We start from the raw sequence: 27,312 nt of genomic DNA, 5'->3' as shown, positions 1-27,312 counted from the left end.
CACCGATAAAAATTAGCAGGAAATATTGAAGAGCAGAGAAATATGAATACGATTTCTCTATACACACCACTCATCAGTGATTTGTATGGGAAAATCCAACAAAGAAATTATGTACATGTACCATTAACAAATAAATACTTACCTAACTGAACAGTAACATGTCGAAAATTAACCTCATGTACCAAGAGGTTATATTATATTGAACCAGTTGATCATTTTTAAATGTAGTTGGGTATGGAGAAATTGAGGTTATATAATTATCCTAACCGTTTTAAAAATTGATCCTTTTTATTGCATATATAATGGATAAATTAATTTAAGTCGTGCATTAACATTATAATATTGAGTCATAGAATACAAATTAATGAAATATAAGTATTCGGAAAAATATTGGAAAATAATTACAAAACAAAACAGTTGTTCAGACAGGATTTCACACAAGATTAAGTACTGGTAACCAATGGTGTTATTATTTAAATCGTGTAATAACTACATCACTTATAATAAGATGGGAAAAACTACCGCCAGATTGCTGTTATTGTATCATGCTTACGCGCAAACCTACGACGTAGAGGAGAAAATATCAGTCGCAGAGTACTGAATACGGAGCAGATTTCGATAGCGATATTTTGTCACAGATATTTCACGTTATCAGTCACAGGTTTATCTGTGACAATATATCGGTTTGTGAAATATCGACCATCTCTACTTTCATGTACTCAATCGGCAAGTCTATTGTGCTATCAAAAAGGAGTGAGTTATAAGGCAGCAAAATGTTTAGTAGCATCCCTATGGAGGTAAAAAATCAAACTCAGAACATAGAATTATTTAGGGCCAAATTAAAGAAGTATCTAATTTCCCATATCTTTTATTCTGTAGATGAATATATGACATTGAACAACACTGCATGTACATTGCTGTCTTTTTATTAAATATCAATAATAACTCCTTGTATTGTACTAGAATATTGTAAAATCTTTCTGTATATATTTCAACTAGACTGTGACTATAAATGAAGACTATGTAGTACTATTAAGATTTTTTAACATGTTCCATATTTTAGCTATGAAGCTATCTACGAGCACTATGGAATGTAAATAAATCCAATACAGTACAATAGAAAACGTTTATGGTGAAATACACACTTTCGCGCCTAGTGACAGCTACAGAGAGACAATTCAAATTCGCGAACCCATTTTTATATCACACTCAATTTTCTGTCGAAAATAAAAAAACAAGACCAGCAAGAAAGATTATTTAATTTTTTAGATGCAGCCAACCAAGCTATATTTGAGTAGATATTGAGGTTAGGTTAGCTTCAAATGTCGTAGATTGTTTCCATTCTTGTCTTTATGTTCATAAGATAAATATGGAATCCAAGGGATATTGGTCTAATCTTTCTTTCACAATTTCGCTCTTCCCAACTATATTTCTGCCGTAAAAAAGGTTTCAGTATCAGAGTACATATTAAATAAAACTCTCCACTTTCCATAATTAGCCCACTACTTATGACCTCGTACTGAACTCACAAATTAGGAAGAACTTGCACATCCCACTGCTTGGTGAATGTCCTGAAACTTTTTGATGAAACCACATATTATACAGTTCTCTCAAATGAAAAAACAAAAAAACACACACACACTTATTTTGTCAAAACATAAATATATACAGATAATGTATACACGCTGTAAGGTCCGATGTTTCCAGAAGTAGTCCCTTTTACGAACAAGACAATGGTCCCAAAAGTGTACTAATCTTTCAGTACAAGTTGAAGGAGGTTTCCAGTTGCTGCTGAAACCACTGCTACACGACATCTTTCACTTCCTAATTCGATTTGAATCGAAGTTTCTTCAACCACCTCTTCATTATTTTACAATTCAATATGATAAATTTATTTTAAATGCTTAATCAATAAGATTTATCTATTCGCAAATTTTATTATTTGCTATTACATCTTAAACAGATATGAACGTTTTCGCCTGTATGGCAACATCAGATATTTAAAAACTGACGAAATCTAAACCTCATCCATTAAATTGTAGAAAGTAATATGCATAACAAAGTTGATTGATCTTATCATGAGTTTTATGTAGTGGAAAAATTATTGGTAGAAATGTTCAATTTTGAATTTGTGTAATATGTTTTGACGAAAAATAAAGTATGAAATTTAAGATTGTGGATGTGAATATTAATACATATAACTCATGTTACATTATTTATTAAATGCCTCTTATTGTAAAGATAAAATAGTTAAAATTGATAAAATATTATACTTTGTGTCTAGATTAGAACAGATCACATAGTGCTATGCAATTATTACGATGTAGTCAAATGGTGTGTATTTATACAATACATTTGGAACTTCTATAGTGATTGATCATAGAGTTCATAGCTAAAAGGTGTAATTTCGTAGTATCGGTGATTGGATATATAAAACTCTCTGGTGAAATTTCGGTACTTCCCCATAATATACAATTCCTCTGGCTTATATCACTTACATTATCCCCTCAAATAACCCACCAACCCTAACACAAATACCTCAGCCTCGAAATGATACATGATGTCGTATATATCCGATCACCGATACTAGGAAATTATCATAAAAAGATATGGAATTAACACGTTGACAAATCGGTACTGTAAGAGATGTGTTCCAGTGTTTCTCATCTGAACTGTCGCATGTGGCATTGCAACATAATGCCTAGCATTATTATGAAGAATACTCCCTGGGACTTTCTTCGACGCTTCGTCGTGATGGCTGTTGGAAGAACACGCAAGGATGGGTGGCACGTATGACGTCATCTGATTGCAGCCAGTCCAGTAGCAGCCATTACTGGCGGCGGAATGAGTTTTTTTTCGGTCTCGGTGATCCTCTCGATATCGTCATTCCATACTACTATGCTTCTTTAAATTGGTTTATTTTACGATGCTTTAAAAACCGATATAGTTACCTAGCATCTAAAAGAGATGTTTCTATTCTTATCACACGGAAAGAACACAAAAGACACTAACATAACTGTACACTGATATCAACATAACATAAGGAGAGGAGTGTCATTAGGTTGCTCTCGAACTTGCTTGAATGTCGATCTTATTATTAAATCGATATCCCTTAGAGAAATGGAAGGTAATTTTTCTGCAAATGTAGTGAGACAAACAGACATATTCATCAGTCTCTGGCACGTAACATACTACAGCGAGAAATATATAATGCGTTTGTCAGCTATGGAAAATGCTTTCCTTTATCACGGAGTAACGCTCGAATTAAGGCAAAGCGGACATTGGTCGACTAGCGATTTTATTGAACCATCTGTTTTTCCACTCCCACAGGTAACCTAACCTAATTCTATTCTATTCTATAGAATTTATATTAAGTGAATGAAATTTAACAATTTATGGAAAATTAGACGTTCAAATTTATGTGATTTTATTTCTATCAGCGCATATCAAACCCAAGGGCCTAGTATAGTATCGCATACAAGGTCTTTGATTAAACTGCCTTACAAATGTCGTAATAAAATTTGTGTTTTGATTATCTACACAGAGATGGCTCCACTGTGTAGCAACATATTTCTCGCTATAGTGCGAAGACATAAGCATTGCTAGCTGTCTCCACACATATTACATACGTAGTTCTCAGTGTAAAGCCAATAACACACTTGAACAGTTTTCGCTAGCGAGAAATGTGTTGCGAGAAAAATCAAAGATTGATAACATGGATTCAAACGGACGTCCACACACTGGAAGAGATTCTCGCTCGAGCGAGTTTCTCGCTGAAATCGGTAGCTCAGCGAATTTTCTTGACACATTTATCAAAGATGTTTGATATTTATACACTTTATTACGATTGAATGTAGAAAAATAATAAGAAGTAATACCACAGGTGGCGAAAAACTGTATTGTTTTTATTGACAATGAGGAAAGATGGCTGATAATTGCAGTCTGAAACTTATCGAAATTTCGATGTCACTCTTAGGCCTATTTATATGATACACAGAATGAAAACTATAAAAACACGAAACTTAAAGAAGAAACCAGGGGACAAGTATCAGACGATCTGAAACTAAATAGAGCTATATTTTATTTAGACGAGATATAATATTATTAAATTATAACATTTGAAATAATGTTTCTATATATCTTAACAATTTACGTAATTTTAATCAGAATATAACAAAGAATCCTTTATCATATCATGAATGGCAAAAAGAAAAAATTAATAAACAAATAAACTGACGTCTATTCAACCTGAATATTACGCCTAAACATACAGTATCATCATCCAAATGGAAATCAGTGATCGAAACTCGCCGTTATCTTCGTGAGGTATAATCTGACATCCAGATATTTCTGGCTTTAATTGTAGGCCTACTTTTTCTTTTCATTAACAAAATATGTTCATATAACTTCATTTCCTCATCATCTGAATATTCAGATTCAACATAGTAGCGTTCGTACGTAATTTGTAAAATATATTACTTACAGGTTATATATTTAAGTACGATAATATATGTAAATACATAACCTGTAATACTTCTCCCAACGAGTGATTACTATATACAGAAAAATGCTTTCTGCATGAAGGCAGTGCATAGATGATCATAGCGAGGTGTGATCTGTGATAGCGAGAACTCGCCAAGTGTGTGGAGGAAGGCTCTTCGCCTCTTTCTCGCAACACATTTCCCGCTAGCGAAAACTCTTCAAGTGTGTTACGGGCGTAGCCTCTATATTAGAGAACATTATCAATTATCCTGATTTCCCCGACAGTACTGGCGCGCATGGGTATTACGACTTCCTGCCCGTGCGAAATATTTCCCACATCCGTCGCATTTATATCGCTTATCTCCAGAGTGCGAGCGTAAGTGTAGTGTGAGAGAATGAGACACCGAAAAACACTTTCCACAAATATCGCATTTGAATGGCTTCTCGCCGGTGTGCTTCCGTTTATGTAGTCCGAGAGAGCTCGAATTCGAGAAACATTTACCACAATCGTTGCATTTAAAAGGCTTAACACCCAAGTGTCTACGCATATGGAGTGCTAGAGATTCTGATTTGGTGAAACGTTTTCCACAGGTTAAGCAACTGAACGGTTTTTCGCCAGTGTGGGCGCGGATATGATGTCTGAGTTTAGCGCGTTCAGAAAGGCATTTTCCACACACCTCGCATTGAAATGGCTTCTCGCAGGTGTGTTTACGTACGTGAACACTAAGGCTAGCCGGGCCTGCGAAATATTTGCCACAGATATCACATTTAAATGTCTTCTCTGTGGTCTTGCGCACATAGGGTCTAGGAACTCGAAATTCAGAAGAACATTTCCCCATGTATGAATTCGTGTGTCTTCTGAGCGTCTTTGCAGCTGCGAAGCCTTTGCCGCAACTATCGCACTTGAACGGTTTTTCTCCAGTATGCGTACGTATATGGTATTTAAGCGTTCCTGCATCTGCGAAAATTGCGTCACAGACATCACACTTGAATGGCTTTTCACCTTTGTGCCTGCGCATATGATCCTTCAGGGAGTATGACGTGGAATAACATTTGAAACACTGTTCACATTTGAACTGTTGCTCGCCTGTGTGTAATAGTACATGATCTCTGAGGGTGTCCCCACGCGAGAAAGATTTTTCACAGAATTCACATTTGAATGACTTCTTGATCGTGTGAAGCTCCATATGATTTTTCAGAGTCTCGGCTCTGGACAAAGTCTTACCACAGACATTGCATGGGAATGACTTTTTGGCAACGTGTTTACGTGTGTGGTTGTTCAAATGTTGCTTATCCGAGAAACACATTCCACAAATATTGCACATGAATGCAATGACGTCTGTTCGTATAAATAATTGTGGGCTGAGATTATCAAGAGTCGGTGCCGAGTTGGAACTAGCATTACACGTGTTTGCATAAACTGCTGTGTGTTTGAGAGAGTCAGTCTGCAAGTCGTTCCTTATTTTAAGGAATTGTTCGTGTAACTGGGGATTAAACACTCGTACACATGAAGCATTGTCTGAAATGAGACTACTTTCAGGAATTCTGTGTTTCACCTGTAGCACTTCATGCTCTTTAGTCCTCACGCTGCAAAAAAAAAGATTATTAGTGAAGGCAATAGCAATCAATACAGCGGAAATAATCAATGTAACCATGAAATAGTAAAATATAATTAGTAATTTTCTAGGTTATGAAAAATTAAATGAGAAAATTATAGAGAATATCTGTAAATAATTTTAATACTCTACCATGGATTAAAATTCAATTACTCTGAAGTTAGAAATTGTGCAGCCCCATAGTATTAAAATATGTAATACCATAAACTCCGGGCTCTATTTACGACATAATGACACTACTATTACAATATAATAAAGCAAGTAATAAAGGTTTTGGCTTTGTCAAAAACAAAGTTATATCATAATCTATACTAATAATAAATCTGTAGCCAAAATTTTTCTGGTGATTTTCGATTTTCCAAAAATAATTGGTGTTAACATGTATAATTAATCATCCTGAAACCGAAAATCGCTTTTTTGACATTTTTGTTTGTATGTCTGTCTGGATGTTTGTTAGCTATTCACGCGAGAAAGACTGAACGGATTTCGATGAAAATTGGAACATAAATTAAGTTCGTTGTAACTTAGATTTCAGGCTATATGGCATTCAAAATACTTTATTTAAAAGGGGGGTTATAAGGGAGCCTGAATTAAATAAACCGAAATATCTCACTTATTATTGATTTTTGTGAGAAATGTTACATAACAAAACTTTCTTTAAAAATGATTTCCGATAAGTTTTATTCCAGGCAATGTTTGATAGGACTGATATTTAAGGATATACAAGAGTTTTAAAATAACAATACAATACATTTCCACCGCCGCCTGAGATTATAGTGATGTTGTTCCGTAACTTCTATGTGCAAAATATTACATTTTTTAGTAGGAAGAAAAACAAAATTTACTCATTCTATGGCAGTAGTGCATAGGCGATCGTGAATTCTTACATTTTCGAAAGAAAGAAATATAATTAAGTTATTTATATAGTAGATTGTATCATTTGCTGCATCACTTTTTAAGTTATTTAATAGAGCAAAACTATGAAAGCGATATGTGACATAGGAGTTATTGCAGGAATGACGACGATGGCTACAATGAGATCAAAACAAATGACTCCGTCTATTTAAGGCGGCCTTGACGTTTATCAATATTAATATACAGAGAATATTTTGTGTGTTTGTATGAAGTAATCTTAGAAGCTAATTAACCTTCACTATATGAAATTTGTAGTTTCTCTAGATGAATGTAATGCTACAAATGAGGACTGAAGTAAGATGAAAAGAGATCTGTATGCACAGAAAACTTGATATTCTGTCGAAATATTGTACAACTTGATTATTGCAACTTTATTTGGTCCACATAAAATACTCTAATTTTATACACTCATTTTACCATAGAGATCACTGGAGCAGAGTTATTTCTGTGCTCATAATTTACCCATATTCGTTTCCTGTGTTTCTTAAAATAATATTTATGTAGGGTACCTCATTTTTTTATTTGCATAAACAATGACCTACAACCAAGCGAGTTGGCTCAGGCGGTAGCATTTGAGACACGAATTCGGGGGTCCCGGGTTCAAACTCCGTGGCCGACCAATCTGACTGGGGTTTTTCATGATTTCCCTTAGTCATAAAGGCAAATGCCGGATTGGAAAGACACATGCCATGATTCATCACCGCCTCAATTACCAATACCAAAAACATTAATCAAAGTCTATAATCAGTTACATGAACACAAGCCATCTACAACACACAACAGAAACAGGAACTCAACAAAGAGTAAAAACGGCCTGCTGATATACCAACACATTCCAAACATGTGACATGACCACAGATGTTAAGGCGTGAATAAAATAAACTTAATAAAAAAAAAAGATGCACAGTAAGGTTAACATAAAAATTATCTTCGTACACAATCAACTCTATTAGTTTGGAGTGATTTATTAAAGGATGTATTCAAGACTAATTTAGAAAGATGTTAAACGAATTATCTTTGCACCAAATGAGTGGTCTCTGGACCAAAATGATAGCATTTTAATTATTTAAATACAATTTAAATTAAGTAGCATATTAAACGATTTATTCTTCTATCAAACACGAATGTTCCCTGGACCCAATGTTCTATTTTAATTATGTAATTACTTTACATTTATTTCTAACAAGTGCAGCGAAGCGCACAGGTACAGCTAGTTACTCAATATTTCTTAACTGCTGAATTCAACTGTCAAGATTATACATTGAATGTAATTCATAACTTCCAATACTTCAGAATGCCTCTGTTTACACTTCTTCTCCTGTATGTTAGAACTAAGCAGAACAATTAAATGTCCTAAACCTGGCACAAAAAGGAGACATGCAGAAGCACTCACCTCTCTGTTAAACCTTTGTGCTCTTGTTTCGTTACTTCCAGTTTATTGACTTCTTCTTCAGCAACCATTCCAAATGTCTCTCGCTGGAAGTAATGAATATAACAGAGAATATTTATCCACGTATACGAAGAATTCAGAACTACTTTAATACAATGTACATAATTTATTTTTCCAGAGGCAGAGTCTGAAAGCTTAGCATCACAATCTGAGACCATTGTGCTTACCATTCCTGTTCTTCGAATAAGTTATTTGAAGGATTACATTCTTCAATTTGCTTTAGAGATAAATATCGTTTTCAGATGAGTGTGTGACAATAGTGTCACCTATTGAGAACTATTAGAACCAGTAGCGTGCGATATATGGAAGGTAAGGGAAAGGGGAATCATTGCTTCCCCAGTTCATAAAGCGAAAAGGAAGAAATTCATTGCAGAAATTGGGTATTTTAATCGTGAGAACTGTGAATTCTCTAATATTAGAATGTCCGAGCGCCTGTCATATTCTATAGACAAGAAATTACTAGAAACCATTAGCAGTAATGAAGATTTCTGTCATCAATGATTTTGCTGCTGAAGAAAGGTCTTGTTCTGGTCTTCAAATATATTTAGGTAAATTGTCTGCAATCAGTTTTGTACTATATACCGTAGAAGTGGGTAAAGTCAATCAGTGGGTGTAAAATCGATCGTTTGCGATTTTTATTGAAAATTATGTATTTTCTCAGTTACTTGTTAAACATTTTGTTATGCTGACTTCGTTGCCTTACATTGTAAATGTAAGCGAGAGGGACAACAAAAAGCCTGCGAATGCCAACAATGGGAACACAATGTAATTACCGTTGAAGTGAAAATTGTTATTCTCAACTTTTTCTCTTAAATGAAAACAAAGTCTTACAAACTCTAAATTATAGTCAGCATTGAAAGGAGACAGGAAGTAGACGTAAGTACTTTTCGTTGAGATTGTATCCTGAAATAATAGTTTTGCAGTTCGTAAATGTTAGTATTGAAACTTATTATTTTAAGAAAACTTGTACCTTTGTAGGGTAATTCGATCATGCCATCGACCTACTCGAAACAGATAGCACCAGCAGGAAGAATAAATTGTTCACCGAAATACCTCCAACTAACACTTATAAAGAGAAAAGTGTCATAGTATAGCTTATATTGATGGGATAGTGGGGAAAGAGGAAGACGAAATTATGGTGAATTTCTTGCGTAAGAGAAGCACTGCCAAAGGAACATATTTTGTACACCCCTCTGTACCTGACTATGGGAACAACGTAGTTTCTAAAGTGACATGAGGAGGGGAAGATTTCAAATAACATCTGATATAAACCTAAGTAATGTTGAATTGCATTTTACATTATAATTGAAATGTGGTATTTCAATGCAAATTTTGAATTCTTAAATCTTTGTTTGTTGGTATGTGAAGTATTAAAATGTGTTTTTATGTTTTATAAGTTGGCAATCATAGTCACGATTGTACGGTGGAGACCTACAGGCCTAATTGTATCGAATAGTATGATCACAGTAACAAAAGACACACTATATAACGCTATAAGCACATATTGAAGATTATTATTGTTTTTACACCCCTTATAACAAATAAAATATATGTAATACACTTAATTTGTTTTTTAAAAACATAAACAGCGATCGACTTTACTCCGCAATATTTTAAAATCGATCTTAAACTAAAAATTCAATGGTGATCCACTTTACCCTATTCAAGCAGGTAACTTCGATCACAAGTAAAAAAAAAACAGTTTTTTATAGATTGTAATTCAATTCTTGTAACGTGTCTTCATAAGTGAAGGATATGACGACAAAATGCTATTTTCTGAGGAACTTCGCTCCATTGCATAACCTCAATATCATAAAAAAATTGCAAAATTTTGATCGATTTTACCCTCTTCTGCGGTATATAAAAATTTGTATTACTGTTTCCCTCACATAAAATTGCACTGCATACGACTGATCAGAACCATTTCTCCTCAGCATGATATTCTGCATGTGATATTCCATAATTTAACAGTGGTCTGTATAGCAAGTTTGCTGTTCGACCAATAAAAAAAAAAAAAAAAAAAAAACCATTTCAAAGCTAATTCACCTGTTATAATCTTTGATTCCGAGTTATCGACCAACACATTGGGATAATCATGTTATTTTTCTTTGCATTAGATTAAGAAAAATCACCCACTATTTTGTTATCCTACGAAATTACTTGACTCTCCACACTTTATGACTGTTTTACTTGGCATCAGTATAAGAGCTATTATTACAACATGGTTTTATTAGATGAGGTTGTGTATTTAGTATCTCCCTCGTGCCAATAACACTGCTACAGAAAAGAATAATAAAAATGACTTAATAAGCCTTTTGATTATCCCTCAAAACTGTTGTATTATGAATTTGAAGTATTTGATACCCATCAAATTTATAAGAATGTCTTGAATTAATTTGTACTCACATAAGAGATCAGAAAACATAAGCTAGACGGAGCCTAAATGTACCACAACTGTAGCTTATAATCACAGCAAAAACTTTGGTCGAAGGTTTGGAACAAGATAGCAGCTAAATTTCCAAACATTCAATTTGCCAATGATCCTAATAAAAAAAAAAATCGATTAAAATATATTATTTAGTGAGAAAATATGAAGTTTCAATTATTATAATATCTGTGTTTTTATATTTCTCTTTCTACTTTTCATTCTACTGTTTAATAATAAACTTATCTTAAAATTTTGTGGAATGCTGCCTCAGCAAGAATATGTAGTCTTTCTGGGAGTGATAAAGTGATTTTTAATAAAGAAAAGTAATATGTATCTACGTTCTTCTTTTTCTTCTTCTTCTATTATTATTATGATATTATATTATTACTATTATTACTACTATTACTTACTTACTTACAAATGGCTTTTAAGGAACACGAAGGTTCATTGCCGCCCTCACAAAAGCCTTCCATCGGTCCCTATCCTGTGCAAGATTAATCCAGTTTCTATCATCATATCCCACCTCCCTCAAATCCATTTTAATATTATCCTCCCATCTACGTCTCGGCCTCCCCAAAGGTCTTTTTCCCTCCGGTCTCCCAACTAACACTCTATATGCATTTCTGGATTCGCCCATACGTGCTACATGCCCTGCCCATCGCAAACGTCTGGATTACTATTATTATTATTACTTACTTACAAATGGCTTTTAAGGAACCCGAAGGTTCATTGCCGCCCGCCATTGGTCCCTATCCTGAGCAAGATTAATCCAGTCTCTATCATCATATCCCACCTCCCTCAAATCCATTTTAATATTATCTTCCCATCTATGTCTCGGCCTCCCCAAAGATCTTTTTCCCTCCGGTCTCCCAACTAACACTCTATATGCATTTCTAGATTCGCCCATACATGCTACATGCCCTGCCCATCTCAAACGTCTGGATTTAATGTTCCTAATCATGTCAGGTGAAGAATACAATGTGTGCAGCTCTGCGTTGTATAACTTTCTCCATTCTTCTGTAACTTCATCCCTCTTAGCCCCAAATATTTTCCTAAGAACCTTATTCTCAAACACCCTTAATCTCTGTTCCTCTCTCAATGTGAGAGTCCAAGTTTCACAGCCACACAGAACAACCGGTAATATAACTGTTTTATAAATTCTAACTTTCAGATTTGTTGACAGCAGACTAGATGACAAAAGCTTCTCAACCGAATAATAATACGCATTTCCCATATTTATTCTGCGTTAAATTTCCTCCCGAGTGTCATTTATATTTGTTAGTGTTACTCCAAGATATCTGAATTTTTCCACCTCTTCGAACAATAAATCTCCAATTTTTAAAGTTCCATTCTGTACAATATTCTCGTCACGAGACGTAATCATATACTTAGTCTTTTCGGGATTTACTTCCAACCCTATCACTTTACTTGCTTCAAGTAGAATTCCCGTGTTTTCCCTAATCGTTTGTGGATTTTCTCCTAACATATTCACGTCATCCATATAGACAAGAAGCTGATGTAACCCGTTCAATTCCAAACCCTCTGTGTTATCCTGAACTTTCCTAATGACATATTCTAGAGTGAAGTTAAAAAGTAAAGGTGATAGTGCATCTCCCTGCTTTAGCCCGCAGTGAATTGGGAAAGCATCAGATAGGAACTGGCCTATACGGACTCTGCTGTAAATTTCACTAAGACACATTTTAATTAATCGAACTAGTTTCTTGGGAATACCAAACTCAATAAGAATATTATATAAAACTTCCCTCTTAACCGAGTCATACGCCTTTTTGAAATCTATGAATAACCGATGTACTGTACCCTTATACTCCCATTTTTTCTCAAATATCTGTCGAATACAAAAAATCTGATCAATAATCGATCTATTACGCCTAAAACCACACTGATGATACCCAATAATTTCATCTACGTATGGAGTTACTCTTCTCAAAAGAATATTCGACGAAATTTTGTACAACGTCAAAAGTGATATTCCTCGAAAGTTACTATAGTTAGTCTTGTCCCCCCTCTCAAAAATAGGTACGATTATGGACTCCTTCCATTGTTCTGGTAATTATCATTATTACTATTATTATTATTATTATTATTATTATTATTATTATTATTATTATTATTCCAGGTCAGATATATTTGAATGCCAATGTACATTTACTGCAAAACAACAAATAAAAAATATATGCAGTGGTTCATTACACTGAGAAAGAAAGAGTTAACATCATGGCAATATTATGTATGTGGCATGAATGGCAAAACATTGCGAGAGAAAAAATAATAAAAGTTTAACATCAAGAGAGGTGAGAACAGATATTTCACTCACCTGTGACTCACATTTCACCACAGGAAATGCAATTGCCTCTGGATTTTCTTCAATTTTCACTTCACAATTGGGAGAATATCTAAGGTCCGTGGTCTCCACTGCTCCCTGAAAATTGTGTGGAATCAACAAATTCCCTCCCTGGAAAGTTCAGACATCACAAATTTCAGTATTTCTTTACTAGAGCATTACATCAGGGTACAAATGTACCGACATTCTTGAGTCCTAGACGAGACAATCACAATGAAAAAAAAATCAGTGCCGTCGATAATTTCACTCTCCAAATAAGAGTCGAAAGTTGCTGTGAAAGTAGGGGGATCACTCCGACGAGGTGGAAGTGGTAGGAAGTAGGGAGGGGCAGCACATACACCTCATTTCTGTGTTTTTCCTTGCTGATCACATAGAAAACGAGTTTTCGTAAAGTGGAATCAGTGAAAGGTTAGGTTAGGTTAGATTAGTTTAGGCTTTTTTATTTACTCTATTGGGTTATTTTACGACGCTGTATCAACATCTAGGTTATTTAGCGTCTGAATGATATGAAGGTGATAATGCCAGTGAAATGAGTCCGGGGTCCAGCACCGAAAGTTACCCAGCATTTGCTCGTATTATTGGGTTGAGAGAAAACCCCGGAAAAACCCTCAACCTGGTAACTTGCCCCGACCGGGATTCGAACCCGGGCCTCCTGGTTTCGCAGCCAGACGCGCTGACCGTTACTCCACAGGTGTGGACTAGTTTAGGCTTTATCTGTGCCTTGCATATATTGACAATTGTCTAAGAATGTGCCCTTTCTCCCAAGGTTCCAATCTGTTCACAGATTTCAATTGATTACAGACATATGTGGTTTGAATATGTGTAGCAACAAAACAAATACAATGGCCTTCAAAGGAAGAGATCCAGTCAGACGCAAAATACACTCTGGGACAAGAAAACCCGAACACTTATTGTTCAAGAGCACTTCTTTCATGTCAGAAATTGTTAAACAAAGGTCTTATGTATTTATTTACACTGCAAGTGGGCAGTGGTATACACAATAAAATTACAATACACAATACAATACACAATACAATATTATATACACAATACAATTGAACACAATAATTACAATTAATAATAATACATAAAATAACCTAATTAATAAGTGAACCTAATTTTATAATACAACCTACATATATATATATATATATATATATATATATATATATATATATATATATACTTACTTACTGGCTTTTAAGGAACCCGTAGGATCATTGCCGCCCTCACATAAGCCCGCCATTGGTCCCTATCCTGAGCAAGATTAATCCAGTCTCTACCATCATATCCTACCTCCCTCAAATCCATTTTAATATTATCTTCCCATCTACGTCTCGGCCTCCCCAAAGGTCTTTTTCCCTCCGGCCTCCCAACTGACACTCTATATGCATTTCTGGATTCGCCCATACGTGCTACATGACCTGCCCATCTCAAACGTCTGGATTTTATGTTCCTAATTATGTCAGGTGAAGTATACAATGCGCGCAGCTCTGCGTTGTGTAACTTTCTCCATTCTCCTGTAACTTCATCCTTCTCAGCCCCAAATATTTTCCTAAGAACCTTATTCTCAAACACCCTTAATCTCTGTTCCTCTCTCAAAGTGAGAGTCCAAGTTTCACAACCATACAGAACAACCGGTAATATAACTTTTTTATAAATTCTAACTTTCAGACTTTTTGACAGAAGACTAGATGATAAAAGCTTCTCAACCGAATAATAACAGGCATTTCCCATATTTATTCTGCGTTTAATTTCCTCCCGAGTGTCATTTAGATGTGTTACTGTTGCTCCAAGATATTTGAATTTTTCCACCTCTTCGAAGGATAAATCTCCAATTTTTATAGTTCCATTTCGTACAACATTCTGGTCACGAGACATAATCATATACTTAGTCTTTTCGGGATTTACTTCCAACCCTATCGCTCTACTTGCTTCAACAAGAATTTCCGCGTTTTCCCTAATTGTTTGTGGATTTTCTCCTAACATATTCACGTCATCTGCATAGACAAGAAGCTGATGTAACCCGTTCAATTCCAAACCCTCTGTGTTATCCTGAACTTCCCTAATGGCATATTCTAGAGCGAAGTTAAAAAGTAAAGGTGATAGTGCATCTCCCTGCTTTAGCCCACAGTGAATTGGAAAAGCATCAGATAGAAACTGGCCTATACGGACTCTGCTCTAAGTTTCACTAAGACACATTTTAATTAATCGAACTAGTTTCTTGGGAATACAAAACTCAATAAGAATATTATATAAAACTTCTCTCTTAACCGAGTCATACGCTTTTTTTAAATCTATTAATAACTGATGCACTGTACCCTTATACTGACATTTTTTCTCCAATATCTGTCGAATACAAAAAATCTGATCAATAGTCGATCTATTACGCCTAAAACCACACTGATGGTCCCCAATAATTTCATCTACATATGGAGTTAATCGTCTATATTTTAGAGCCAAAATCATTATTACAATCTACAAAAAATTACAATTAAATCCAATTTCATAATAAAAGGATATTCGACAAAATTTTGTACGACGTCAACAAAAGTGATATTCCTCGAAAGTTACTACAGTTAGTCTTGTCCCCACTCACCGTAGTGGCACTATGACGCATTTCACTGACGAACGATTTCACTAGTAGGTTATGAAATGTAATGGTGTTTAAATAATACAAAAACACATTTAAAACACACGATAATGTAATTAATCATAAATACAATATTAGAAATAAAATCTTTTCGTCAGAACGTAAAGGGCGTAAAACCAGTAACAAATTTTTCAGCTGTGGCTCAGATGTTTCGTGCTTGTAATATTGAAATCACATTTTTAGTAACATGTGTTACTCCTTCTGCATTGGATAATTGTATCCACACGTCTTGTCATGCCTTGAATCAGGTTAGAAATGGCTTCTTGAGGAATATCTTCCCATGCTTCAAGAAGTGCTTGTCTTAACTCCTGTAAGTCTTCTGGTGGTAGCTGCCTCTTCCTAATATGCCGTGCCAGCATGTGCCACAAGTGCTCAATTGGATTCATGTCAGGACACCTTGCTGGCCATAGTAAAACATGAATTACCACTTCTTGCAGATAATCTCTGGTAATGCGAACGACGTGTGGGCGTGCACTGTCGTGCATTGGAAGAAAACCACTGCACTACATGATGGACCAAACATTCATTTAAGTACCCATCAGCTGTTAGATTTCCAGCTATGAAAACCAACTCCGTATGAGCATTCATACACACTTCTGCCCACACCATCACTCCACCATCTCCAAATGGCGACCTCTCGGAAATACAGCATTGCGAAAATCGTTCCCCTCGTCCACACCTGTGGAGTAACGGTTAGCACGTCTGACCACGAAACCAGGTGGCCCGGGTTCGAATCCCGGTCGGGGCAAGTTACCTGGTTGAGGTTCTTTCCGGGGTTTTTCCTCAATCCAAAACGAGCAAATGCTGCGTAACTTTCGGTGCTGGACCCTGGACTCATTTCACCGGCCTTATCACCTTCATTTCATTCAGATGCTAAATAACCTAGATGTTGATACAGCGTCGTAAAATAAACCAATAAAATAAAATAAACATCGTTCCCCTCTCCTTCTCCAAATTCTTTCACGTCCATTAGGTGAGCGTAGATTGAAACGGGACACGTCTGTAAAAAGAACACAGCTCCACTGTTCATTTCTCCAGGCTCTATGATCCTATGCAAAACGCAATCTTCCGACACGATGCGTTCTAAGTAGTCTGGAACCAGTTGCAGGTTTTTTATTTTTATTTTATTGGGTTATTTTACGACGCTGTATCAACATCTAGGTTATTTAGCATCTGAATGAAATGAAGGTGATAATGCCGGTGAAATGAATCCGGGGTCCAGCACCGAAAGTTACCCAGCATTTGCTCGTATTGGGTTGAGGGAAAACCCCGAAAAAAAAAAACTCAACCAGGTAACTTGCCCCGACCGGGATTCGAACCCGGGCCACCTGGTTGCGCGGCCAGACGCGCTGACCGTTACTCCACAGGGGTAGATCAGTTGCAGGTTTAGCTGATATCAGTCCACTTGCTTTCAGTCTTCTTCTAACTGTTTTGACCACTATTGGACATCCATGCATGTCAACAAACGGTTGGTCTACCATCGTGGCTGGCAAGTTGTGCTCCTTAAGAACTGATAACACCATGTGCCTGTCTTCATTTTGAGTTGTGCATCGTGGACAACCCTAACCTAGTTTTCTGGTGTATTCTTGTGTCTAAAATCCTTTAGGGCATCTTGAATGGTACTTGTAGGCATCATCATTTAGAGCAACGGCTACAGCAATATCTTTGGGTCGCATTCTTTGAAAAGATAAAGTGTGACTACCAACTTACACTCAAAACACTGACAACATGCGAAAATTAAATAAATTGAGACAATAATTAAGAAAAACACAGACCAAATTCTGTAATTAATTTGTTTTCGCATATTTTATTGTCAGTTGATTGTAGATGAAAACACAGCTTATTTTGTGTAATTTCGTAAATGTAATCAATAAGGATGATTTTTGTTCTCCCTTGAAGGGTATACACCATTTTAAAATATTTTAATACAAAACACAAACATTTCATGAAATGCTGAATAGTCTTTGTACCTTTATTCTCTTCAGCTTTAATCAACAATAACAACAATACAGATTGTCAGGCAACGATAGAAAACGAAAGATGCGAAAAAAATGAACGAGGTGTATAAACAATTGAATACTCTTTCAAATTTAAGTGCCGGTATCACAAGATAGGGGTGTCATTTGAAATTTCAAAGTGGGGGTGGCTGAGGGTAAAACTAATATGTAATTAAGACTGGTTTTAAACTTCCCCCTCAATATCTAATTGACGTGTTTTTTGTTTAATTAAATTAAATTTGAATTACATAATTATTTAGGCGGAAGTTTTGAACTGAACGTACGAATTGGGCATGTTCCTTATTGTGGCTGTAAAGCAACTGTAAGATGACCATAGAATGAATAAATCTATCTAGCCCTATTCATATTTGTAACGGTATTATTGCTACTTATGCAGTGGTAACAAATAATACAGTGAAATTAGCTTCGTTTGCATAATGTAATTGCGCCTGTTCAAGATTTACGTATTCAGAACAATGTACGAGGAGACGGATAGCAAATAATGATAAACGTGTTATACTTACAGCTGATGGAGCATTTCCTTGTACTATACCAGAGATGTCACAGGATTCCACGGCCAATGGATCTAACTCGGGTTCTGTTTTGATCACATCCATTGCAACTGGAACAAGTGCCACAAAATTATCTGTTTACTGCATATACATGAAACTGCATCTTTCTGCAGAGTAGGTACGGGATAAGGAGCAAATGAGAATTCATCATCGCATAAAAATGCAATCCCTCCTATATTATTTTATTACCCTTATTCTCCCTGTTTTCCCGTTATTTTTTCTCTTGTAATTCCCTTGTTCTCAATATTCTCTTTCTCCTGTGTTCGACTGTACTTTTCAGCTCTGATTTGATTAAACGTGTCGTGCTTTTGTTTCGAACATCTGTCCAATTATTGTTCATGAGATGAAACATCCTCTATGTATGAGCATTACTACTTGGTATGCTTAGAACAAAATTTACAACACTAACACGACTTGATTGTAGACGGGTGAGCATTCTATATAGGCCTAGACTGCACGTCTTAATGCATCTCTTGAACAGCAAAATTCATCATATAATCGATCATTATTCACTGCAAAATCAAATGTTTAGAATAAAATAATTTACATTATGCAAAATTAAGGGAGAAAATGCTCGAAGAGAAGAATAAGCCCCGTAACACACTTGAAGAGTTTTCGCTAGCGAGAAATGTGTTTAATATTGGTCGACCAGCAAACTTGCTATACAGACCACTGTAAATGGATTCAAATGGACGTCCACACCGTTGAAGCAGTGTTGCCAACAGGACGGAAATGTAGCGGACGGGAAAAAAATGCCTTTGACGGGTGACGGTTTTTCTGGCGGAAATTACGATTTACATTGTCTTTTGACTTTTTTACAGTAGCTGCTGTCGTTTTCAATTGTTTAATTTTTAGGGTAGCGTAGCAGGACATCAACTGCAGAAGTAGAAGCAGAAGATGTGGATGAATTATTATTTTAATCAAGGTTGGTAAGAAAGTTTCGATAATATTTGCTTTTATTTATATAGATATATTGGATAGGTCTTATTTTTTGTTATTTCTGGCGGATTTCTAGGTGTTACACTGACGGGGATACAATTTATGTGTTGGCAACACTGACTGGAAGAGATTCTCGTTCGAGGCGAGTTTCTCGCTGGAATCGGTAGCTCAGCGAATTTTCTTGACACATTTATCAAAGATGTTTGACATTTATACTCTTTACGACGATTGAATGTAGAAAAAGATATCACAGGTGGCGATGAATGGTATTGTTTTTGTTTGAAAATGAGGAAAGATGGCTGATAATTGGAGTCGGAAACTTATCGAACTTGTACGATGTCACCCATAGACCTATTTATATGATACACGGGATGAAAACTATAAAAACACGAAACTTAAAGAAGAAATCTGGACACAAATATCAGATTATCTGAAAATAAATAGGGCTATATTTTATTCTGATGAGATTTAATAGTATTAATTAAACATTTGAAATAATGTATCTGTATGTCTTAACAGTTTACGTAATTTCAATCAGAACATAGCAAAGAATCCTCTATCATATCATGAATGGCAAAAAACTGTGGTCCATTCAACCTGAAATAACGCCTAAACGTATCATCATTCAAATCGAAACCAGTGTCCAAAACTCGCCCTTATTTTCGTAAGATACAATGTGATTTTCAGATATTTCTGGCTTTAATTTTAGGCCTATTTTTTCTTTTCATTAACAAAATATGTTCATGTAACTCCATTTCCTCATCATCTGAATACTCAGATTCAACATAGCGTTCGTACGTAATATACAGTACGGTACTTACAGGTAATATATTTAAGTACGACAATATACGTAAATATATAACCTATAGGCTAATATTTCTCCCAACGAGTCATTACAATAATCAGAAAAATGCTTTCTGCATGAAGGCAGTGCATAGATGATCATAGCGAGGTGTGATCTGTGATAGCGAGAACTCGCGAAGTGTGTGGAGGAAGGCTCTTCGCCTCTTTCTCGCAACACATTTCTCGCTAGCGAAAACTCTTCAAGTGTGTTACGGGCCTAATACGGGAGCCGGGAGACTGATAAAAATTAGGGGCAAATAGGGAGATCCCGGGAAATACGGGAGGGTTGGCAACCCTAGTTGTAGTATTTGTCATTACTCGAAATCAACGAGTTAGATACTATAGAGAGGACAAAGATCTCAGAAAGTTGAAGACAATTGAACATTGGTCCGCCATGTTTCGGTTAGTCAAAACAAAGGGGCGTGGCTCGGATGTTGTAGGAAATGACTGTGATGAAGTTAGTATTATTGTGAATTGAGTTATATATTATGACTATGTTAATAAGTAAAAAGTAAAATACACACAAAACTTTACGTTTTATAACAGCTGTAGGCCTATGTTTTATTAGTTTCACTAAATATAGCCCAGATATTAAATGACAAGCTATACTCGATGCAACCAAAGCAAAGCACCTAAAGACGGATGAATTTAATCGGCAGAAGAAAAATAAATAATTTTTTGACTTCGTCACAAATTTAATTACCTTACAGCTAGTCTAACCTAATATGAAATCATGTAATTCAGTGCTCACCAGGTGATTTCAAGAGAGACGACGTATGTAACTAATAGGAGTAAAATATAGGAAAGGTAGTGGCGAAAATTTAAAAAAATATCCAGTAATTAAGTTATTGAGAAAAATTCATTTGAAATTGGAATTAACACAGAGAACGTTTGAAAACTGAAATTATTAAAACTACAAATAACCTCATAGCATGCAACATAATAATTAAAGAATGACACTAATAGAAAGTTACTCATGATCATACCTCACCACATTGATTGAAACAATAAGATACTTACGATTAACATTGTTATCAGAAACAAAAGGAACCACAGCTAGGTACACTTCTTTTCGCGTGATTGAGACATCATGTAGTCTAATATAGTTTGAAACAAATATTGTCGCGTGATGGAGACATCGTGTAGTCTAATATAATTTGAAACGAGCATTGATCTCACACGTGTCTCGCAACTAAGCAGAGGCTTTTGCAGAATAAAACTGTTCTTACATTATTTTGAACAATAATGACAAATTGTGTGTGATGCAAGTGCTAACTTTACTCTTTGGTAACAAAAAGACCCTAACGCATTAATAAAAAGAAAATTGGTGTAGGCCCTATAAACACAATAAATACTAAACTCTTGATGGTACAAACTTATTAATACAGATATTTCGCTTATGCTCAGTCCGTCTTATCTTATAATTCTCTGCGGCAATAGTACCTGTATTGAGAGGGTTTAATTATCCAGCAACGAATATTATGATTTACGGTACATTTCATTTAAATCCGAGGGAATGAGACATTTTTGGAAATTTTAAAGTTTTAATTATTACTTTTTCATTTATAAATCAGCTTTTTACAAAACCTATAGCGAAATGTTTAAATTATCTGAAAAATATAATACATGTACCAATTCGTTACAGTGTACCTTTGATAAGCACTCCTTGCGGAGGCTGGCGGTACTATAGACGCCATGTTTTTTAGGGAACGATCCATAGTACTGTTGGCCTCCGCAGGGAGCGCTTATCAGAGATCTTTAGCCTCTCTATAGTATCTAACTCGTTGCTCGAAATTCGAAACGAAGTAGGTAAAAGAAAATCCAATGTGACATCTAGAAAAGCACTATTATCCACGTGATTATCCACTAGCATATGTAGTCGTAGTCATAGGGAGAAAAGGGTAGTGTTTCATTTTTTGGGTATTAAGTACATTAGCTGATACGGATTTAATAGCAAAGGCCTACAGAACGACCAACATAATTACTTTCGAAACTTCAATTTCCGTATTCAAAATTATTTTCAATAATCGTAAATTGCATGAAAATGTGGTTTGCGGGAATCGTATCCAGTACGGAAATGGTAAGTTCTTATTGATATGGAAACGAATACCGGGACTTCATGAACACGTAATAAATAAAATGTACGCCTTTTGCCATGATTGCTCAGTTGGGGCTCATGATAGTGCATGATTTGATTTTAAGCAACTTTGGAGCTCTGTGCACGGATGAAATTTAATTCGCCTAATGGGCTTTTAGAAAACAATTCCAGTGAAACTGGCGCTCAGGAAGTTCCGGTGATTTCGGAAGTACAAATCATTTAATTTATAAGGGATTCTTTTGTGGATATGCAGTTGTTCGTATGCCCAAAACCTAAACTAATCAAAGCTAACCTGTCACAGATTCGTATATGCAAAGTGTGTAAGGAGAATACGATGGAAGCTACCTCAGCGCTAGTTGAGCCAAATATACTTCCACGCGGGAGCAAAGTTCATTCTATAGGAAGTAGGCTATTGGGTGCTGAAAAGTAACACCACGTACTGTACCCTATTCTATTTGTAGTACGAAACCGTACACGAAAAAAATAGTGCTTCTTCTGGTCTTGTTCTTGTGAAGAATCATCCAAGTTATTCTGGTGTGGAAAATGCTGCATCAATATGTTTTATGCAAGAATGAAATATGTACTCACATGCCTTTATTTCAGCGTTGCCTCAATTGTTGATCAAGTGCAATATTACTTATAAACACGGCAGAAGATGCCCAATACATGAATTGGTGATAACTCGATAGTACGCATGTTATGAGATCAATATAGCCGTGATATGTATATGACGTAGAAGAATGCGACAAGCAGATGTCTATAATTATGATCTCACACCAGATCAGATGAATTAAATACATTAAGATGCGTCATGTATTACGCCACCGATATTTGTTATGTCACTTACTGTCTAAACATAGTGATTAGGCCTACACTCTGTTGAATTACTTTTTCCGGTAAAATATTAAAATCATTTCCTTGTGTTGTGTCATAGGAATGAACATAATTTCTTAATATTAAAGTTGGAAGATTGTTCTTAACATACAAAATTAACTCTAGAATATATAAATTTATTACAGTCATGATTTTGTTTCTCACAAATAATGGTTTATAATGTTCATTAAAAGTGGCATTATTTTGATATAATTATTATGGCCCTATTTTGAAGCAATAGGACCCTATTTATAAAAGCACTGTTGCCCTATAGAAATATTCCAGTGGTTACAGTACTTTCGAACTAAGCAAATTAAGAATCATAAATATGGTATAGTTTTTAATCTCTTAAGGAGAAACAAAGTTCTTGGAAGTTTCGTACAAATATGATGAATATTACTTTCCCATGTGAACTTGGAATCAACAATAATTCCTAACATATTAAAATGACTTTGTTCATGATCGGTCTCCTTTAGAGTAAAAATTACATGTTCAGTTTCAGCTGGGTTCAACAAAAATCAATTTGCATTAAACCAAACTTCAGCATCTCTTAAATTATGTTGAGCAAAGCTTTTCAGATAGTTAATATCACTATGGTTAATTAAAAAAGTAGTATCATCCGCGTACAGTACAGTATCAGCATTTATATTATATAGGCTAGGTGATTAGTAGTTATCAAAAACAATATCGGACTCAATACGGTGTCCTGAGGAATTCAATAATAATAATAATAATAATAATAATAATAATAATAATAATAATAATAATAATAATTCATAACCATCTTATCCATTAAACGAAACACTTAGTTTGCGATCTGTTAAGTAAGATTAAAAAATCAACTCACTTCTTATGATACCCAAATAACTTAATTTAGTCAATAGAATACTGTGATCAACACAATCAAATAGATGGATGGATAGATAGATAGATAGATAGATAGATAGATAGGTACGTAGATAGGTAAATTAGGTAATAGGTAGATTAGGTAATAGGTAGATTAGGTAGATAAAGTAGATTAGATAGATAGATTAGGTAATAGGTAGATAAGGTAGATTAGGTAGATAGATATATATATATATATATATATATATATATATATATATAGATAGATTAGGTAATAGGTAGATAAGGTAGATTAGATAGATAGATAGATAGATAAGGTAGATTAGGTAGATAGATTAGGTAATAGGTAGATAAGGTAGATTAGGTAGACAGATAGATAGATTAGGTAATAGGTAGATAAGGTAGATTAGGTAGACAGATAGATAGATAGATAGATAGGTACGTAGATAGGTAAATTAGGTAATAGGTAGATTAGGTAGATAAAGTAGATTAGATAGATTAGGTAATAGGTAGATAAGGTAGATTAGGTAGACAGATATATATATATATATATAGATTAGGTAATAGGTAGATAAGGTAGATTAGATAGATAGATAGATAGATAGATAGATAGATAGATAGATAGATAGATAGATAGATAGATAGATAGATAGATAGATAAGGTAGATTAGGTAGATAGATTAGGTAATAGGTAGATAAGGTAGATTAGGTAGACAGATAGATAGATTAGGTAATAGGTAGATAAGGTAGATTAGGTAGATAGATAGATAGATAAATAGATAGATAGATAGATAGATAGATAGATAGATAGATAGACGCAGATAGATATGTAGATAGGTATAGATAGATATAAATAGGCAGACATATATTGTGTGTGTGTGTGTGTGTATATATATGGGTATTCTCGAAAATAATATATAATTGTACAAATTTTAACAGAGTATTCCTTGGGTAGAATGCAAAAGAATATGCAAGTAACATTTTGTAATTAAGTAGGCCTACATGGTCACTAAGGTAAATAGGCCGTTACCACGTTACTCTCGCAGATGTGAACGTGTTAGATGACATGGAACAACGCCCATGACGCAAACAATAAAATGAAATTAAACACATAATAACAAACATTAATGAAACTACGAATCGATACAAGTTTCGCTCGGAACTAGTAGAATGTGTATCAACTTACCTTCTGGTTTAAAACCTGCATATTTCAGAAAACGTAATACGGCGAACGCCAGTAGGGGAAGTTATCCCCACCCACATGAAATGTGCATTCGACACAACACTAGCCTATCACGTAGAGTGTGGTGAGCTAGTAGGGGAAAAGTGGAAAGGGGTCGTGGGCGGAGCTTAGCATTCGTCGTATTACGTTTTTACCCACTAAATAGTATTTCATCACTATCAGAAAGATTCATGTCTAAATATCTTGGTATGTTAAATATAATTTATTCTTTAGACCAGCGTTTCTCAAACAATTTTTTTTGAAGTGGGGACCACTTTTTAAGCCAGAACAGTTCCGCGGACCACCTTACTCTTGTTCCCTTCATTTTTATAGCATATTTTAATACCAGTATAGTCTACTTATATTTTAAAATAGAATTAATCAATTACAATACTTTCGTAATTATATTTTTTGTAGCCAATCACAAGTAACTTATAACAAATTCTGTGCATTGTTGATTCATTGCTTTCCTGTTAGCAGTTAGTTGTTTGAAATCCTTCTTATGTGGTACACGCTAGTAGTTTGCCCATGCCTCTGTTAAATAGCGCCCATTATTTGGAAAACTGGCTTTGATCCGGATCTTTGAAAAGAAAGGAACATGATGATACGCTTCATTTAGGCAGTGCTAATAGTTCAGAAGCTGTGTGTGAAGAAATATATTATTTATACTGTCATTACAGAAAGATCTAGTCCTACTATTAGCTATTCAAAGAAAAAATATTTTCGCAAATATGACAAGAGTTATTTGGAACTTGGGTTTACTTGGTATGGCAATGAGAGTGAACCAAAACCTCGGTGCATTGTTTGTTACGAAGTGCTTTCAAACGAGTGTATGAAACCCGCGAAATTGAAACGGCACTTAGAGATGAAACACGCAAATGTAAAAAGTAAATCTGTCGGATTTTAAAATAGACGGAGTCTAACATTTCTTATATCGTCATCTGGAAAAACAAATAAAAAATTAATGCAGAAACATGCTTGATTTTCAACAAGTAAAGATGCAATTTGACACGTTCTATTATTGGTGTACGACGTACAGTACGTGCCCGATTCAATGTGCAGACTGGATGTCGGCAAAACTATTAAGAAAGTGATCAATACATGAAAAGGGTCGGTATTTGGTCCTCTGTTATGAATTCGGGTGGTCCCTGACTGGGTTACATACAGGCTCGGCGCCAGATATACAGGGAAAAGATGGCGAGAGACGCCACGTTCATAGTGCTTTAAATCCCTCTTTTGTTGTTGACAGTAAAGTGGGAAGTGGTTAGACGATTAGGGTAAGAAATTTCATAAAATACTAGTAAGCGTATTGGGAGAAAAACTGAAAGACAATTGCCATGTGTCTTGTGCAAACTTTGAGATTTTCAGCCATAATGTGATATGCAATTCGTTTGAATTTTATTTTTTCTTCTGTCTTTTTTGAAGGACAAGGACAGAACTCGAGGACCACAGGTGGTCCGCGGATCATGGTTTGAGAAACGCTGCTTTAGACTATTTCGTTTATATGACGTCATCCCATTTTCGGCCAAGGAAGTGTATTGAAATCCAGTCAATGACAGTCATATATCGCGATAATTTCTGCAGCTCGATTCAACAACAATTTATCGCATAGACGTTCTTTTGTTTAGTCCGTGTCGTCAACTGTTTCCACGTAAATCGATGAGCATGAATCCGTTGTACAAAATACGAAATCCTACTTCCACAGCTACATCTTCATCTTTTATTTCCATGTCCATTGTATCTAAAGAAAATAACACTCATTCATAACAATGTTTTATTTAATTAATGTATTAATCAGGTTATTTGTAAATAATTATACCATAAAATGTTTACATTAAATTATATCAGTACATAATGAAAACGTATTTCTATTATACTAACAAGAGAAAAGCGCAGTATATGTAATTAACATTATTTTCAAAATTCGTATTTCGCTTTTGTCAATTGACATAACAGAATAACATTCAATTTATTGCAGTAATCCTTATTAATATATTTCGACTTCATTATGTCTGA

At 35.1% G+C, this 27,312-nt stretch overlaps 1 protein-coding gene across 3 annotated transcripts; it reads right to left on the bottom strand.

The window, feature by feature from the left end:
- Positions 1-261: 261 nt before the first annotated feature.
- On the bottom strand, positions 262-23,057 carry LOC138692087 (zinc finger protein ZFP2-like). 3 transcript variants are annotated; one of them, XM_069815013.1, is made up of 5 exons: positions 22,944-23,057; positions 18,428-18,525; positions 13,227-13,331; positions 8,407-8,489; positions 262-6,069 (listed from the first exon to the last, which is right to left on the bottom strand). In XM_069815013.1, exons 2-5 carry the CDS (start codon positions 18,518-18,520, stop codon positions 4,743-4,745), a joined length of 1,608 nt encoding a protein of 535 aa, XP_069671114.1. In that variant the 5' UTR covers positions 18,521-18,525; positions 22,944-23,057; the 3' UTR covers positions 262-4,742. The 3 variants fall into 3 exon arrangements, with proteins under 3 accessions (XP_069671114.1, XP_069671113.1, XP_069671115.1); XM_069815012.1 differs by having other exon boundaries at positions 263-6,069; positions 13,227-13,364; XM_069815014.1 differs by lacking the exons at positions 13,227-13,331; positions 18,428-18,525; positions 22,944-23,057 and adding an exon at positions 8,631-8,899 and having other exon boundaries at positions 263-6,069.
- Positions 23,058-27,312: the final 4,255 nt, after the last annotated feature.

Source organism: Periplaneta americana, chromosome 16 (genome assembly GCF_040183065.1).
Source record: "Periplaneta americana isolate PAMFEO1 chromosome 16, P.americana_PAMFEO1_priV1, whole genome shotgun sequence".
Lineage (NCBI taxonomy): Eukaryota > Metazoa > Arthropoda > Insecta > Blattodea > Blattidae > Periplaneta > Periplaneta americana.
This window is presented reverse-complemented; position numbering and strand designations above follow the sequence as displayed.

Excerpts from the sequence above, each read along its gene's own strand:
- LOC138692087 (XM_069815012.1), bottom strand. The coding sequence starts at position 18,520 with ATGGATGTGATCAAAACAGAACCCGAGTTAGATCCATTGGCCGTGGAA. Across the intron at positions 8,490-13,226 it reads TGGTGAAATGTGAGTCACAG|CGAGAGACATTTGGAATGGT; the intron begins GTGAGTGAAATA and ends CATTACTTCCAG. Across the intron at positions 6,070-8,406 it reads CACAAAGGTTTAACAGAGAG|CGTGAGGACTAAAGAGCATG; the intron begins GTGAGTGCTTCT and ends TTTTTTTTGCAG.